This window comes from Equus przewalskii, chromosome 3, assembly GCF_037783145.1.
Source record: "Equus przewalskii isolate Varuska chromosome 3, EquPr2, whole genome shotgun sequence".
NCBI lineage: Eukaryota > Metazoa > Chordata > Mammalia > Perissodactyla > Equidae > Equus > Equus przewalskii.
In genome coordinates this window covers 76,163,382-76,181,482 of record NC_091833.1, presented here as the reverse complement: position 1 = coordinate 76,181,482, position 18,101 = coordinate 76,163,382, and the positions used below count along the sequence as shown (strand labels likewise).

At 42.4% G+C, this 18,101-nt stretch overlaps 1 protein-coding gene across 1 annotated transcript in view; it reads left to right on the top strand.

Moving 5' to 3' along the window:
• Window positions 1-6,838: 6,838 nt before the first annotated feature.
• Window positions 6,839-18,101, top strand: part of SPMAP2L (sperm microtubule associated protein 2 like) — a 52,759-nt gene continuing 41,496 nt past the window's right edge. Inside the window, exon 1 of the mRNA XM_070612882.1 lies at window positions 6,839-7,458. Within this exon, the coding sequence (XP_070468983.1) occupies window positions 6,972-7,458 (487 nt within the window). The 5' untranslated portion in view covers window positions 6,839-6,971. The remainder of the gene's footprint in view (window positions 7,459-18,101) is intronic.

The following is an 18,101-nucleotide window of genomic DNA, read 5'->3' as shown; positions in this document are numbered from 1 at the left end:
AAATTGAATCAACAATTAATAACCTTCCAAAACAGAAAGCACCAGGCCGAGGTGGGTTCATTGATGAATTCTACCAAACATTTAAGGAAGAAATTATACCACTTATCTACAGAGACAATACTTCCTAACTCATTCTATGAGGCCAGCATTACCCTAATACCAAAACCAGATAAAGATATTACAAGAAAATTAAACTATAGACCAATCTCTCTCATGAATATAAATACGAAAATCTTCAAAAAGATAGTAGCAAATTGAATCCAACAACGTAAAAGAAGAATTATGCACCATGACGAAGTGGGATTTATCCCAATATGCAAGGCTGGTTCAAAATTTGAAAATCAATTCATATAATCCATCACATCAATAGGCTGAAAAAGAAAAGTCACATGATCATATCAATAGATGCAGAAAAAGCATCTGACAAAATTCAACACCCATTCATGATAAAAACTCTCAGTAAACTAGGAAAAAGAGTGAAATTTCCTCAACTTGATAAAAAAAAAAAGCTATAAAAAACCTACCCCTAACATACTTACTGGTGAGAAACTTGAACTTTTCCCAACTTCAAGAGCAAGGCAAGGGCAACTTCAGGAACAAGGCAAGGGCATCCCTCTCACCACTGCTTTTCAACATCCTACTAGAAGTCCTAGCTAATGCAATAAGACAAGAAGAGGAAATAAAAGGTATACAGATTGAGAAGGAAAAAATAAAACTGTCTTTGTTCATAGATGACATAACTGTCTACATAAAAAAGTCCAAAAGAATAAACAAAAAAACTGGACCTCATAAGCAATTATAGCAGGGTTGCAAGATACAAGGTTAATACACATAAGCCTATTGCTTTCCTATATACCAACAACGAAGAAGTGGAGTTTGAAATTAAAAACACAATTATCATTTACATTAGCACCCTCCCCCAAGTGAAATACTTAGGTATAAATCTAACAAAATATGTACAAGATCTGTATGAGGAAAGCCACAAAACTCTGATGAAAGAGATCAAAGAAGGACTAAATAAATGGAGAAATATTCCATGTTCATCACTAGGAAGACTCACTGTTGTCAAGATGTCTGTTCTTTACAACTTGATCTACAGATTCAACGCAAGACCAATCAAAATCCAAGCAAGTTATTTTGTGGATATAGAGAAAATGATTCCAAAGTTTACACAGAGAGGTAGAAGACCCAGAAATGCCAACACAATATTGAAGGAGAAGAACAAAGTTGGAGGAATGACACCACTGATTTCAAGACTTACTATAAAGCTACGGTAATCAGGACAGTGTGGTATTGGTGAAAGAACAAACAAATACATCAACGGAACAAAATAGAGAGCCCAGAAATAGACTTACATACATGTAGTCAACTGATCTTTGACAAAGGAGCAAGGGCAATACAATGGAGCAAATGGGCCTGAAATGACTGAACAAACACATGCAAAACAGGAATCTCGACACAGACCTTACAACCTCCACAAAAATTAACTCAAAATGGATCACAGACCTAAATGTAAAATGCAAAACTATAAAACTCCTAGAAGGTAACATAGGAGAAAACCTAGATGACCTTGGGTATGGGGTATGGTGATGACTTTTGAGATATAACACCAAAGGCATGATCTATGAAAGAAAGAATTTATAAGCTGGACTCGATTAAAAATAAATCTTTTTGCTCTTCAAAAGACACTCAAGGGAATAGAAAGACAAGCCACAGACTCAGAGAAAATATTTGCAAAAGAAACATCTGATAAATGACCTATCCAAAATAGACAAAGAACCCTTACTCAGCAACAAGAACATAAACACCCAGTTGAAAAATGGGTCAAAGACCTTAACAGACACCTCATGAAAGAAGATATACAGATGGAAAATAGGCATATGAAGAGATGCTGCACATTATATGTCATAAGGAAAACGCAAATTAAAACAATAATGAGATACCACTACACATCTATTAGAATGGCCAAAATCCAGAACACTGAGAACACCAAATGCTTGTTCGGATGTGGAGCAACAGGAACTCTCATGCATTGCTAATGGGAATGCAAAATGGTACGGCTACTTTGGAAGACAGTTCAGCAGTTTCTTACAAAGCTAAACATACTTTTACCACATGATTTTGCTCCTTGGCATCTACCCAAAGAAGCTGAGAATTTATGTCCACATAAATATCTTTACATGGATGTTTATAGCGGCTTTATTCATAATTACCAAAACCTGGAAGCAACCAAGATGTCCTTCAGTCAGTGAATGGAAAAATAAATTGTGGTACATCCAGACAATGAAATATTATTCAGTCCTAAAAAGAAGTGAGTTACCAAGTCATGAAAAGACATGGAGGAAACTTAAATGCATATTACTAAGTGAAAGAAGCTAATCTAAAAAGACTAAATACTGTATGATTCCAACAACATAACATTCTGGAAAAAGTCAAAATTATGGAGATAGTAAAAAGAACAGTGCTTGCCAGGGGCTAGGTGGGAGGGAAGGATGAATAGGTGGAGCACAAAGGACTTTTAGGACAGTGAAACTACTCTGTGCAATCCTAAAGTGGTGGATCCATGTCATACATTTGTCTAAACCCATGGAATGTACAACACCAAAAGTAAACCCTAATGTAAACTATGGACTTAGGGTGATGATGTGTCAATCTGTAGGTTCATCAATGGAAACAAATGTACCACTCTAGTGGGGGATATTGATAAGGAAGGAGGCTATGAGCGAGCGGGGGTACATGGGAAATCTCTGTATGTTCTGCTCAATTTTGCTGTGAACCTAAAACTGCTCTAAAAATAAAGTCTATTTAAAAAAACCTAAAAATATCATGAGCTAAAAAAAAAAAAGATTTGAAAAGGGAATTTGTTCTGCAAATCCTTCCTTTTAAAATTTGGAAGCTGTGGCAAAATGAAAAACCAAATTTGGTGAAGATGGTTATCCCCTCCCAATGTTAGCACATCGTCTTCTCTAGCAAGTTTTGGGTTGAAACGGAACATAACTGAATTTAGGCATGTATGTGCAAAATAATTGCCCCAGGAGAGATGAGACATTAGAGTGTGTGCCTTTAAGGTTACTAGGTTTCTGTCAGAGCTTCAGGATAATGTTTAACAGAATCATATCACAACAGCCACTCAAGTGTCTAATGTCAGACCTTCCTTTGTCTGTCCTATGGAGGTTGGATCACACAATGATTCAGGATTGTCAGAAATCCTGAATTTCAGCCTCTGCCCCAAGGATTGCCACATACCGGCCCCCAGACAAATCCCTTAACCATCTTGTGTCTTACTTGGTCTTCACCTGGAAAAGCATTAAATCGAATGCAGACTACTTCTTGCCCTAAATTCTGATTCTATGTGGTCTCTCTTCTTTATATTGTCTAAAGTGGTCAGGGACAGCCATAAGTTCCTGGATGCCTATTTCAAAGGTGATGCCAAAAGGTTTCAGGATAGGAATGATACCTGTGTTCTTCCTTGTTCAGTGTTGTTTTGCTCCCATTCTGATTTTAGCTTTCACATTTTGGCAGTAAGTGTTGTGGCTGGAGTTTTTCCTTCAGTGAACAGCTATTGAGTGCCAACCCGCAGGCACTGCTTGATGCTGGAGATGATTAAAATGGGGACTTGAGATACTCTCAGGCTAGCGAGGGAGGTATACGTCGCAGGAGTTTCTAGTGGAAATGGCACTCAGCCAAGACAAGTTGGCGTGTGGTCACAGAGGCTGCCTGGCTGGCAGTCTTCCCAATAGGACTCACGGGGTGGCATTCATTACGTTGGAGAACTTACCACATCTGGCATCTGTTGCCAGCCTTCCAGGCTCAGAAACTATAAGTTTAGTTAACACACTAACAGTGGATCTGTCTTTTCATTTTTTCATTTACTCAACATTTATTGAGCGCCAACTATGTGCCAGAAAATGTGCAAGAACTCTTTCAGTTAAAAATGATAGCAATTCAACTTAAATTTGTGTGTGCCAAAAAAAGTGAATATTTTTGGAGTCATCATACTGGACAGTTTGGGCATAGGTGGATTCAGGGGTTCAAAGATAACAAGACTGCCTGTCTCTCAGCCCTGCTACCCTCTGCTTTGCCTCATTCTCAGATCCCCTTTGCAGGGGACTGCTGTCAACACCAAGCTACATTCGTACAGCTCATGATACCAAAGTAAAAGGAACCCTTCCTTTTAAAGCAGCCATCTAGCAAATCTCATGGAAGGACATTGATTGGCTCTGCTGGGGTCACATATTCATCTCTGAACCAATCCTTGTGGCCATATTGCCCAGACTTGGGTTGGGGAGCAGGATTAGCCCCCTCAAACCGTAGTGGATGAATTCCTAACAGAAAGGAGGGATGCTACTTTTAGAAGAGGGAAAGAATGCTAGGGAGGAAAACAACAGAAATAACGACAGCTATCCAAGGTCATTCACTGTGCTCCACACTGGGCATATACCAGCCACCAGGATAGAAAATGTCCCTGTTGTTAAGGAGCTTACATTCTGCTGGGGAGGCAGACACAAAACTAAAAAAGCAGAAGAAATAGTTATAAATTGTGTAGAAGCAAGAATCTGAGATAGAAAATAAAGGCGGGAACATTTTTTAAAATGACCGTGCGCTGGAAAAACCTCTCTGAGTGGGTGATATTTAAGCCAAGCCCTAAAGAATAGAAAAGAACCGGTCTGTGAAGAGAAGTGGGCTCGGGCAGTGGGGACAGGTGTAGGAAGAGCTGAAACGGGAACCAAGTATGACATGTGAGAGAAGAACAGGGAGGTTGGAATGTAGACAGCAAGGGTGGAGCAGCCCAGAGTGGACCGGAGAGAGAGGCAAGGACCAGATCCAGGGGCACCTTATGGTACAAAGCTTGAGATTTATTCTAAATAGTTTGGAGTGTCACGATTGGAAGTAGGCCAAGTCTGAACACCAGTTGGGAGGCCACTGCAGAATCCAGAGAGATGATGGTGGCTTGGACTGGCATGGTGATTGCAGATGGAAAGAAAAGCATGGAAGAAAGACATATTTGAAGAACGAACTGGAGCTGCTGATGCATTAGAGTGGGGGATGGGGGTGAGGGAAAGAGAGAATCAAGATTGATTCCTAAATTTCTCCCAGAAAAGACATAAGTCAGATTCATGAGGTTAGTGTATAAAATCAGAATGCCAATATATAACTGTGATATGAACCAGAATTCATTCTGTGTGATCCTAATCTCTCCCAGGTAGCAGACTCTGGGAAGCTGGGTCATGTCAGAAAGTTGCCTGGTGAGCATGGATCTGTTGATGTCTAGTGGCATCAGGCCAGACATGCATCTCAAGAGGGCCTGAAGAACCAGCTGTAACATTTGCAGTCTGTTGGCTTCGGTCCCTCTCCCCTCAGAGTTCTTGAATGGGCACAACCGCCAGGATACACAGATGCAGAGAATGGACATCCTTCCGTATATCCATTGTGGGGTGAATCTCCTCTTCCAATGGATATTTGAAGGCATTCCATTTAGGACTAGTTGTACTGATTTAGGGGCCATCCTGCCTCTTTAAGGTGAATCTACATAACTCTTCCCTGATTGTTTACATGTTGAGTTAAAACACTCTCTGGATAGCTTTATCTCTTCTTTCCCCAAGTTTTTGGGAGATACTTCTTGAATTTCTATATAGTAATGTGCATGTCTATACAAGGGTGTGTCTGGGGGAGCAGATTTCCTGATTCATGTATTGCACTCTCTTCTAGTTCCATTCCAGATGACAGCCACAATTCAAAATGTTTCTCTTTTAACTTTTGCATCTGTGAGAACATCTAAGGAGTACACAGCAGGGTGCAAAAAGTATACTTGGGTTTACCATATACTTGAGCAGATGACTTATTCTTTAACATCTCTAGTCTCTTCTTTTGAAAAGAACATGTCACTAAATCTCTACCATTGCTTTTCTCCGCTACCACAGCACCATGACATGAAAATTAGCTGAAAGCACTCCTCAAGAAATTGAGAGAGATCCTGGCCACTTACCTTTTTAAAATCTCTTGATATAATAATAATGATTAAAAAAGAGAGGGGGTTGCCAAAAATAAGGTTATAAAAACTCTGGTATGTTGTATTTAAAAGATATCACATAAAGCAAACTAATGCCATCAATTCACAAGCACACATACAAACAAATACATTGCGCTAAAAGTGTGCTGTTCACAAGATAACTACAGGATTTATAAAAACAATGATTTATAGCGCACTTCAGTAAACACTATGCCCTGTAATGAGACACAAGTTGTAGATGAACATATTTTTCTTTTACTCTCGTCAGTATTTCTTTGTGACTGTGTGTAGAACTTCATGTGGAAATTAAGTAAAAAATCAAAATTTGAGACTTTTCCCGAATGTTAAGCTTGGACCAAATGACATACTGGTATCGCCCTCGTCTCACAACCCTCATTCCTATTGCCACGCATTTACTAGAATCTGATGGAAATCAGTCTCACTGATCCAGGGCCTTAGAATTTTGCCAGTCTCGGCATCCCCTCCCAGCACGATCAGGGGACAAAGGACTATGGAGACCCTGTGCCAGAGAACCTCTGAAACACCACAGAGACCCAGCTCTGCTGTCTGAGCGGTGCTGTAACTGGACTGTAAGCTGATACGTTCGGCCCCAGGGACTGGGCAGCGGCAACGGAGAGCACGCGAGAGTCCTCACCCATAACACGGGCAACAGCAGGTCAGCAGCCCGTCCCCTTTCTCCACGGACGCGCCCCCCGGCTCCTCTCTGCCTGGTACAGAGCGCGGGGAGCCCCGGAGCGTGGCGCATCCCCTTGGCAACTGGAGAACGCGCTGGTCGGGCGCCCGGGGAGGGGCTGTCGGGGTGGGGGGTGGCGGGCGGGGGCGGGGGCGGGGGCGGGGCAAGGGCGGCCGCCATCCCTCACTTTTCGGTCAGAAGGCGCACTGCGGCCCGGCGGAGCGCAGCGCACAGCAGCGCCGCGCGCAGCCGGAGCTCTGGGCCGCAATGGAAAGTGGCGAGTTTTCCGGTTCATCCGCGCTGTCCGACGGCCTTGACACACCAGAATTCTCTGCTCTCTTCGAAGCCCACCGGAAGCCCTTCGTATTCAAGATCTTCAACGTGCACGAGTTTGAGGCGCCGGAGGAACCCGAGGAGCCAGAGGAGGCCCATGAGCAAGACGAGGGCGATGAGGCTGATGAGTCCGATGAGTCCGACGAGACCCCCGAGCCCCACAGTCCCTATGAACCCCACCAGCCCTGTGAGCCCCACCAGCCCTGTGAGCCCCACCAGCCCTATGAGCCGCACGAGCCGCATGCTCCCCGTGCAGCCCAGGAGCCCCACAAACCCTACGAGCCCCATGCGCCCCGCGAGCTCCGCAAGCTCCACAAGCCCCGAAAGCCCCGCCAAGCCGACCTTCCCAGCACCGCCGTGGTGTTCTCCCCATCTCTGGTGACCAGATTCCCGCCACGGATTCCGCTGCCTTCCCTGAGCGGTAGGTGTTGGGGCCCCTCCGAGGCTCTGAGCAATCCCGTCCCATGATATGAAGGTTTGCATGGAAGAGCTCGCTTTGTTCTGAACTAATATAATTATTTTGTCATTTCGTTTACCTGCTGTTTTACAGTCTCCTGTCTTTGGACCTCAAGGGGCTCTGTGGGAAATTGAGACTCTGGTAACCAGAGAAACTGAATCTCTTCACTCTCTCCTCTCTCCACCTGATGACCTCCTAGCTGTCCTTGAGTTTCCGTTGTCACTTCTTTTTGAAGCCCTTCTTAATTCTTCTCTACAGTTAGTCATTGCTTTCCTCTGAGTTGCCACTTTGAACATTACCTCTATAATAGCGCTTAAGATTGTGTGTTACATCATTATCTTTCTCCCCATCTAAAGGGGAGGATCCCTGAAGGAAGGATATTTTTGTCAGTGTTTGGCACATGGCAGCACTCAGTGAATGCTACCATTACATTGTGATAGTAACAAAACACTCATTGAGCAGGAATTCAGAGAGTACATTTACTCAGTGCTTACCATATGCTCAGTCTTCACCAAGTTCACAAGGTAGCAGGGCTGATGGGACTTGGGTTACATCCTTTGCTCTGACCATACCAGATCACTTATGACCTCTCATTGATGACCCCACTCAAAACAATTCTTTGTTCACATTGGGCTTCCAGTCGCTTGGCTGACCACTTTTTATCTCATGTTCTCCTTGACTCCTCTTTATCGGCCTCGATTCTGTGGTCTATCATTTCAGTTGCTCACTTAGAACATCTTCCACCACTGCATTGGCTCTTTGCTTATGCACCAGACTTCTCCTGGCAAAACCCTAACCCTGGTTAAACCCAACCACTCACTCTCTGCCTACACCTGACTCTTGCTATACAGAATCACACAATCAGACTGACTGTGTTTATTTCCATTTCATGACCACAAATCTCATTTGGTCATTTGGCAGCGCCTAGCAAGCCCACTTTATTCACCTCGTAAGTTAGTTCTCCTAATCTCTCCTCTAACCTTCGTACTTTTTTTTGACCCCCAAACAGCTGAAGACTTTGCCTCACACCTTAAGAAAATAGAAGCAAATAGTCGTGAACTCCCTTATTTTCTTACCCGTAATCTATTGCCTTCCCCAAATCTGCACCCATGGGTTCTATCTTTTCTCATATTTCAGGGAGGAATTGTTCCTCTTTCTATGAAAAGCAAAACCCTCCACTTGTGCTTTGAATTCCACTCTTGTCTCCAGAAGAACTTTGTTCCTGCAGTTCTTACCTCTCATACAGCATCAATTTCTCCCTTTCTGTTGAATCAGACCCATGACCACACACATATACTGTAGAATCTTCCATCTTGAAATCACTCACTCCACCAAAACTGCTCTAGGTAACTACCTTTCTCTCCACTGCCAACCCTGTCATCATGCATGGAGATTTCAGTAGCCATATGAATGATCCGCTTGGCTTCTCAGTTGTTTGACCTCCTCACGTTGAATGATGGGGTCCTTCACCCCATCTTAGGCGCCCACTACCCTAGCCTTTGATAACATCCATTGCCATACTATTTCCAAAATCTCTATTTCAAGCACTCTAATCTCTGACCATGTCCTGTCTTTCCAGCTTACTCACTCCTCTTGTATCCCTTCTGTCAATTCTTTAGTTTCAAAGGGAACTTTAACCCATTAATGCTGTTAACTTTTCATTATATATCACTACCTTATATCCTTCTATCTCTCCTTATTAACATTGTTCTCCATGGTCCACCAATGGAATCGCTCCCTTGCAAATATCCTTAACTCTCTTGCTTTACCTTCCATCATTCTTGCCTAGTTAAATCCAATTCTTGCCTGCACTTGAAAAACAGATGATAAGAGAAAAACAAACAACTATGCTGACTAATCTTTAAATTCATGCCCTTGAACTTCAAATGGGCTCTCAGTGCTGCTTGGCAATCATACTGCTTTCTCCCAGTCAATTCATTTTCTAACATGGCGTCTACCAAACTACCAGCATCTGTACATATATACTCTACCTTTTCTCCTGTTATTTTTGGACGAACTCTCCTTGTTCCTATTAAAGGCCATTCTTTCAACCTGTGTGTTGGATCCCATCCCATCTAACTTTAGGTCTTTTGCTCCTAAAGGAGCCTCCTGCTTCAGGACTTTTTCAGGACCTAATCAGGACCTCTCCTGCTTTATTCCCTTCAGCACATGACCGTGCAGCAATAACTCCTATCTTTAAAAAAATGAACCTTCTCTTAACTCCATGTACCCCTCCAGGTACCACTCCTACGTCTCTGCTCCTGTTTAGAGAAAAGTCCCTCTGAATAATTGTCTGTAAGTCATTATCTGCATATCCTCTCCTCTCATTCTCTGAAAACCCACTTAAGCTTTCATCTTGTCTACTTAGCTAAAGTTGCTCTTGTTGAGGTCACAATGACCTCTGCCTTGCCAAATTCAATGGTTAATTCTTCATCCTTATCTTACTCATTTGACACATTCACTCCTCTTTCTTGGAGGTCTTTCTTTACTTGACTTCTGGGATACCACTGTCTTCATTGTCATCCTGCCTCATTCATTGTTCCTGGCTCGGTTTCCTTTGCTAGATCTTCCTACTCTTCCCAGCCTCTAGTTTGACGTGAGTGATGGCTCAGTTCTCTCAGATTCTTTGGAACTTTCCTTGTTCCCTAGGTGATATCATCAGTTCCATGCCTTTAATTGTGTGCTGGTGACTTCCCAAATTATCTCTAGCCTCAACTTCTCCCTTGAGCTCCAGAGTTTAATAACCAACTGTCTATTTAACATCCCTACTTGAACATCTAGTAGGCATGCAAAATATAATGTGTCCATAGCTGAACTCTTATTTCCACGTCCAAACTTGCTCTTCCCAGTTGTTCTGCATTTCGGCAAATGGCACCACTATTCATCCATCCAGGTCCTTAGGTCAAAAACCTTGGAGTCCTTCTTCACACTTGTTTTTCTCTTACACACTGCCTCCAAACCATTAGCAAACCCCAGTTTTGAAATATATGATGACTATGACAATTCTTAGCATCTAAACCTTCATTATATTTGTAAGCCACTCTTGTTTGGTCCACTGCAGTAGCTTCCAGCTTGGCTCTTACTTCCAGTGTTGCCCCTCCTCCCCCATTCATTGTTCATATCAGTGGTCACAGGGATTCCTTAGAACATACACTATATGCAACTCTCCTGCTCTCATCTCTCCAGAGGGGGTTCTCATCTCAAGTAGTTTGTAATGTAAAGTCCTTAGCAAGCCTATAAGACCCCACGTGATCTGGCCCCTGCCTACCTCCCCAACCTCATGTCCCACCGCTCTCCCCACAGTGTGTGCTCTCCAGCCACATGGGCCTCCTTGCTCCTCACAATCATTTCACTTGCTTTTTACCTCTCCCAGGACACTCTCCCCTCAAGTGTTTGTCACCTCTGTCAAAAAGAACACTCTTTGGCCTTCCGATTTTCTTTAAAGCACTTATCTAAATGACTCTATTAGGTATCTTTTTTTTTACTGTTTCCAATAAGCTCTCTGAGGGCAGAACCTTTGTATTCCCCACTGTTTCATCTGCAATGCCTCCAACAGTGCCTGGAACAGGTCAGGATTTAGCAATTATTGTTGAATGAAAGAGCTCTCATTCAGCCTCTATGTCACCAAACCTAATGATTCCTTCTCTGGTTGTTAAGAAGATTACATGAGTTAATACCTGTAAACCATTTAGAACAGATTGTGGTATATGGTAAGCGCTTAGTAGATGTTAGCCATTGTTAGTAGTAGGTAGGATTATTATCTTATTTGACCTCTTGGCAGCATTTAATACAATTGGCCACGCCCTTCTTGAAACATACACCTCTTTCTCTTGGCCTCTGTGACATCACAGTCTCCCAGTTTATCACCCACCTAACTGCTTCATCTTTCATTTGCTGAGTCCTCCCTGTTTTCCTGAACTCTAAAGGCCTCCATGTTAACCCTTTTTCTCTTTGTTTACACTTTTTTCCCCTATGTGGTCATATCTACACTCATGTCTTTAAATAGATTCTCTGTGCTGCTGTCTCCTAAATTTATATATTCCATCTCTACTCTCTCTCCTGAGTCCCACACTCTTGTATTCAACTGGCTACTGGACATCTCCATTTGGATATATCATAGGCATCTCAAATGTCATATACTTTGAGACAGAAGTCTTGATTTTCCTCCCAATCTTGTTCCTCCCTCCTTCTTACAACTGGTTGCTCCCAGAAAATAGCATCCAGTTGCTCAAGCCAAAAAAAAAAAAAAGAGAATCTGTTAGTTCTCCCTGATTCCTCTTTCTTTACCCTCAAATACAATGAGTCCAAGGCAGGGTCTGGTAGTTTTCTCTCCAGATTCATTTACACTGCTAACACCCTCCTCCCAATGATGGTCATTTGTCACCTGGAGTTTTACTTGAGCAGCAGTCCCCTGCTCCTACTCTTGTCCCCCGCAGTCTCTTTGCAACTGCAGCCAGAGTGAGTATTTTAAAAACCCAATCAGGTCACATCTTTCCCTCACTGTAAAGTCCTTCCTGTGGCTTCCCCTTGCTCTTAGGATAAACCCAAACTTTTTGCAGGGGTCCCTAGAGCTCCCTGGGCTCTCTGACCCCACCTCCTACCGCTCTGCCACAGTCATGCTGGCTTCTTTTCTGTTCCTCTAAAAGGCCAATCGCAGACTTGCCCCTGCTTCAGAATCTGCATGTGTGGTTTCCTCTCCCCAGATGCTTATTGTTTTCCCAGGAGTTTTCCCAGGATTGTCTCATGGTTAATTCCTCAGACCGTGTTTTTAAAAGGTGGGAAAGCCTACCTTTTAGAGGGTTTTCCTTGTCCATGCTGCTGTCCTGTAGTCGCTCCCCGTGAAGTAGCTTGATGTTGAGACTCTAAAAAGTTTTCAAACTCTGCTTTAGAAAACATCACTTTAAAGCTTCCTGTCTTCTCAGTTGTCTTCTAGATTTTTCTTGTTAAAAATTCCAATAAATCTTTACGCTAATCCCTTTAGTAGAGCTCAGTAAGCATCAAGCATAATTATATAATATTTACATAAAATAATGTAAACAATAGGCAATATTTAGTCAGCATGTCGCCATGCCTCTGCTCACTCAATAAAAGTTCCTTCGTCTAACATTTACCGAGCATTCTAAGGCACTTTTCTGTGTCCTGTGGGGGTGTGACGATGACTGAGACATGACAGTTTGGTTGTGTGCAAATTCTTCAAATTTATATTATAGAATAGGTCCCATCCTTAGTAAATCACCTTACTAATGTATCATCACTGTCACCGTTAAATTTTATTGAGCACTTACGGTGTTCAGGGTGTAGACACTGAGCTGTAGATGAGTGAGGGGTGGATCCCATCCTTGAAGGACTGTTACTGTGGTTGGGGAGGCTGAACACGTCTATAACAATAACACATCCAAAGCATACTAAGTAAAGTGGACTGGAGTGGCCTATGGGATAGTCACTTCATTTTTCTGAGTTAAACTTCTTTTTTTTAAAAGAGAAGAAAGGCTCAGAAAAAAGACCCAAAGTACTCATTAAAACCACTTACCTAAAATGGGTTGAAATAGAGACTAAATATTTAACCTCAACTATACAGAACCGAAAGTATTTAATCTGGATTTATAAAGGATTAGGCAAGTGATTTAAAAGAAACAGGACCTCAGGCAAGTGTGGGAGTATGGAGGGAAATCATATTGAGTGAAAATTTAAAACTTTTGAAATTTATAAGGTATTCTCATGATTAAAAAACCAAAACAATATTAAAAGACTACAAGGAAATGTCTCACTCCCATCCTGTCCCCTCTCTTGCCTTCTACAGGTAACCACTTTTGTTAGTTTCTATGTATCTTTATATAAATACAAGAAAATATCATACAAGGTTCTGTGTGTGTCCCCCTTTCTTACTCAAGGGGTAGCATATGCTATACTGTTCTTCACTCTTTTCACTTGACAGTATTTCTTTCTTTTTTTCTTTTTAAAGAATTTATTTATTTTTTTCCTTTTTCTCCCCAAAGCTCCCCGGTAAATAGTTGTATATTCTTCATTGTGGGTCCTTCTAGTTGTGGCATGTGGGATGCTGCCTCACCGTGGTTTGATGAACAATGCCATGTCTGTGCCCAGGATTCGAACCAACGAAACACTGGGCTGCGTGCAGGGGAGTGCGCGAACTTAACCACTCGGCCACGGGGCCAGCCCCCAACAGTATTTCTTTCCGTATAAGCACATATAGAGTTTCCTCTTTTTATTTTTTATTTTTGTTTGGTGAGGAAGATTGGCCCTGAGCTAACATCTTTGCCAATCTTCCTCTATTTTTGTATGTGGGACGCTGTCACATCATGGCTTGATGAGGGTGCGTGGGTTCGCACCCAGGATCCATACCCAGAGACCCCAGGCTGCTGGAGAAGAGTGCACCAACTTAACCACTATGCCACCTGGCCCACTGCTAGAGTTTCCTCATTTTTTAAGAGAACAGCTGCTTCATGTTCCATCACATAGATGTGCACTAATTTAACACCGCTTGATTGTTTCAGGATGTTGCTATTACAAGCAATGCCATAATAGGTAAACTTGTACAAAATATCAACTTGTACACATGCAGGCATATCTGTAGGATGAATTTCCAGAAGCAGAATTACTGGAGGGTAAGTGTTTGTGTGACTTTGATTTAGCAACATTGGGCTGCATGGGAGTTGATTCGTTTTGCAGGCCCACCAGCAGTGGAAGTGCCTGTTTCTTCATAGCCTCACCGTTGTAGCATGTGGGCAGACGTTTGTGTTTCTGAAAATCTAATACAAAAAACTGGTATGTCAACTAAGTTTTAATTTGCATTTATCTTAGTGTATGAGTGATAGTAATCATCCTTTTTGATATATATTTTTTCATGTCCTTTGTCTCTTTTCCTTTTGACTTGCTAAGTTTTTATTTGCAGGGAGATTAGCCCTTTTTCTGGGATGTGTATGACATACTTTTTTCAGTTTGTTGGTCGTCTCTTTGTCTTTGCTTATCTTTATATTTTTGATTTTGCCATAAAAACATTTTTATAGTAAAATTCATCAATCATCACTTTTATGGCTTTGAATCATAATTAGAAAGTCCTTTCCTACTTATAGGGTATGAAGAAATTCACCTATGTGTTTTCTTTCATAGTCTTTTTTTAAACATTTAAATCCTTGATCCATTTGGACTTTATCGTGGTGCATGGTGTGCGTTATAAATCCACCTTTCTTGGTGGCTACCCGTTGCCGTGCCATCTTCACACAGGGGAGACTGGGTGAAAGTGAACGTGAACAATAGATTTGAAATTGGAAAAAAAAAAATCACTAAAGTGCAGACTTAGGGGCGTGAGAGGAGGCATAGCTTAATAGTTAGCTTGCTCAAAATAGTTAATTTTTGAGCTCTAGTTTGCATAGAAGTCCCAGATTTATTGCTGTTGTTTTTTAACCAGATGGAAGGGCTTGCCCTCTTCCTGGCGCTGCCTTCTCACCCTCAAGCAAAACCCTTTCTCACGCTCTCCGGTCTTTTGCCCAGATGACCCTGAGCTAAGGCACTGGGGAGCTCAGGTAGGGAACTGTGCCTAAGAGGAGAGCAGGGAAGAATGAACAGTAGTAACAGATCATCCAGCTTAGTATCTCATATCAAAGAACGTCCAATGTTTGTTCACGTACTCACACCCAATATAGAACTGGACCGCTTTAAGACCAGTCTTCAAAACAATAGTGCCCCTGAAATAAGCATGAATTGTACTTCAAAAAGCCTTGAAAAGTAATGTAGGTCTTGCTGAAGTAGCTTCAAGGGAATTACACCATCTAACACAGAGCAAAACCTGCTAAAACGTTCTTGAGGCATTTCTCTTCCCAAGTCCCTGTCCCCATGACAGCTGCTGCCCGCAAATACGTCTCCTGTTTCTCTCAAGCTCCAGCTTGCCCCTCTCTAACCCTCTCCTCTCCTCCCACTAGATCTGTTCTGAGAGGCGCTCCCTTCTGCGGGACCCCGTCAGGTACAACCAGGGACTAGAGGCTGAGCAGCTCAAACATGGGCTCCTTAGGAGACAGGAAAGAGGGCAAGGTGGGGAATAGTTGTACTTTGATATTTCATCCTTATCATGTTGCAAAATGCTTTACTTCTTGCAGTGGGACTCCCAGTGTAGGAGTGCCTCATCCGGGGAACGGCTTTAATCATAAACAGCTTTCTCCCAGCAGATGGCAGCCTTCCCCATCAGATGGCTTGGAACATAGGTCAGATCATCCTATTTATTAGCTCGAAAGGGCAACAGGAGCAGCGTGGTTTATGTTCTGCAGAATACAGTAAAATAAAAACATTTAAAGGGCATAATACAACCATAATGTTCTGATTGTCTCTTAGAGGAAGATGCTATTTATCATCCTGCTCAAAATGCTTTAAGGGCTTCTTCCTGTTGGTCTTAGAAAAAAAGCCAACTTCTTCAGGACTCGTCATCCTCTGGTCTGACAACAAATCCTGCTGTCCTTTCCCTGGCTCTTTTCCTTCCAGCCACACTGACCAACTGTCTTGCTGGGCCTTTTGCTTGATTCCACCTCAGGGCCTTTGCACTTGCTGTGTCCTCTGTCTGAAATGCCCTTCCTCTCTCATTCCCTCTTCTCCCCTTAGATCTTCATGTATCTGGCACCTTCTTGTCTTTCGTTTCCACAGTAGAAGCATCATTTTCTCTGAAAGACGCTGCCCTGACTACTCTGCCTAAACTGGGCGCCCCCTTCCTTCTTGCCTTACCAGCCACATCACAGTAATTCATTTTCTTGCTAGCACTTACCACGGCCTGAAATTATTTACTTGCTTATTGCTGTCTCTCCAGCTGAAAGGCAAGCTGCATGAGGTTAGGACAGGGACTTTGTGTTGACCCTTCTCTAGTCTGACACTTAGAATGCATGGATGAATTCAGCATGAAAGTCGTTCACGGGGACATTCCTGAACGTTTTCTAGATTCACTCAGTAGTTACTGAGCTCACAGTAGCTTATGTTCATTGAGTGTTTTACATATTTAACATCATCTCATTTTATCTCTAAAACAACCCTTTGAAGTTAGTCCTATTTGTTTCCCCATTATAAGATGAGGAGACTGAGGCACAGAGAAGTTAAGTGGCTTGCCAAGGGCCACACACAGAGTAAGGGAGCAGAGATTGAACCCAGACAGTCGGATCCCACACTCTGCTCCACTTCACCCCCACACTGTTCACCTGGGCGAGGTGCGATGGGGAACAGAGAGGTGAAGGTCGGTGAGATAATGAAGGGAAAGGGCTCAGCGCAGTTCTGGTGCCTTGTCACTGCTCAGTAGATATCATAGCGTTTAGTCAATAGCACCTAGTATGTTTGTTAGAGTCAGGGAATAAGACATCTCTTCAACTGCCTACACTGTGTGCTGTGAGGAGTACAAAATAAAGCAGAGTCCTTCCTCAGGAGTTCACAAGGTAAGGGAAATAATGTAGATGTAAATACGACAGAATCTGTAATCAGAGCCCAGATGCATGAATTGGGCATTCAGCCCAACCATAACCAGACCCTCTACATGCAATTCTCTCTTATTCTTGGATCACCCTGCAAAGGCCCCAGCTTATTTTTGTCCCCACTTTATAGATGAGGAATCTGAGATTCAGTGCTTTGTCTGAGGGCATGTGGTGGTGGGACCAGTATTCAAAGCCCTATCAGTTTGATCCAGAGCCTGTGAAATACTGCAGGGTCTAGATGGGTGGGTACCGGCTTGACCTCAAATGGGAGAAAAGCAGCACTGGTGTTCTCCCTGCAGAAGGAGCTGGGAGATATTTGATGGACAGGGAGCGATGCTGGGGTTGTGATACAGGAAGTTCTGCTGATAAGGATGGATTGGGTATGTGACCTCCTCCTCCACCCCAAAGCGATGTGAACGTTTGGACACTGCTGTGCCCAAGAGTCATGGCTCCAGCTCCGTACTGGGCATTTCAATTTGAGCACACACTTCAGAGGAGAGGAAGCTTGATGCTGTTGGAAAGAGCATTGAGCTAGGAGGCATTTACTTCTGGTTTTTCATAGCTGTCTATCTGTTTCCTTTCTAGTGAAATGAGGTGGGTAGATTAGCCGCTCTATATGGACATCTCTGGTGCTAAGACTCTGTGTTTTAGTACAGCTGCTTAATTTGATATAACAAGATGTTGCCAAAGTGAGATTGCTACGTATTCTTGAATATAAGGAAATTTTAAAAAATTCTGGCCAAGTTGAATATATAAACTTTTAAGGATAAAGATATAATAGACAAATGCTTAGTTATAATTGTGTTAATTTCATTATGCATATAAAATTGAAGTAATGTTAAAATAAATTATATAATTTAGAAATAGTTGTTTCTAATGTCATATTTCATGAAAAAGTTTTATTCTATTTTTTCACATACATATTTGACATGACTAGAGTCACTTTTTGAGTAATTTAAAACAATTTTTCAGGGCATATCATTTTTGTTTTTAGGTAAATTTTTATTTCTAAGTAAAGTTTTGAGATAGAAAACAAAAGATTTTTTTATTATGGAAATTTTCAATCATACACAAAATAGAGAAGGTTATAATGAACTCCCATATGCCCATCACCTAATTTCAATGATTATTAACATTTTGCTAATCTTG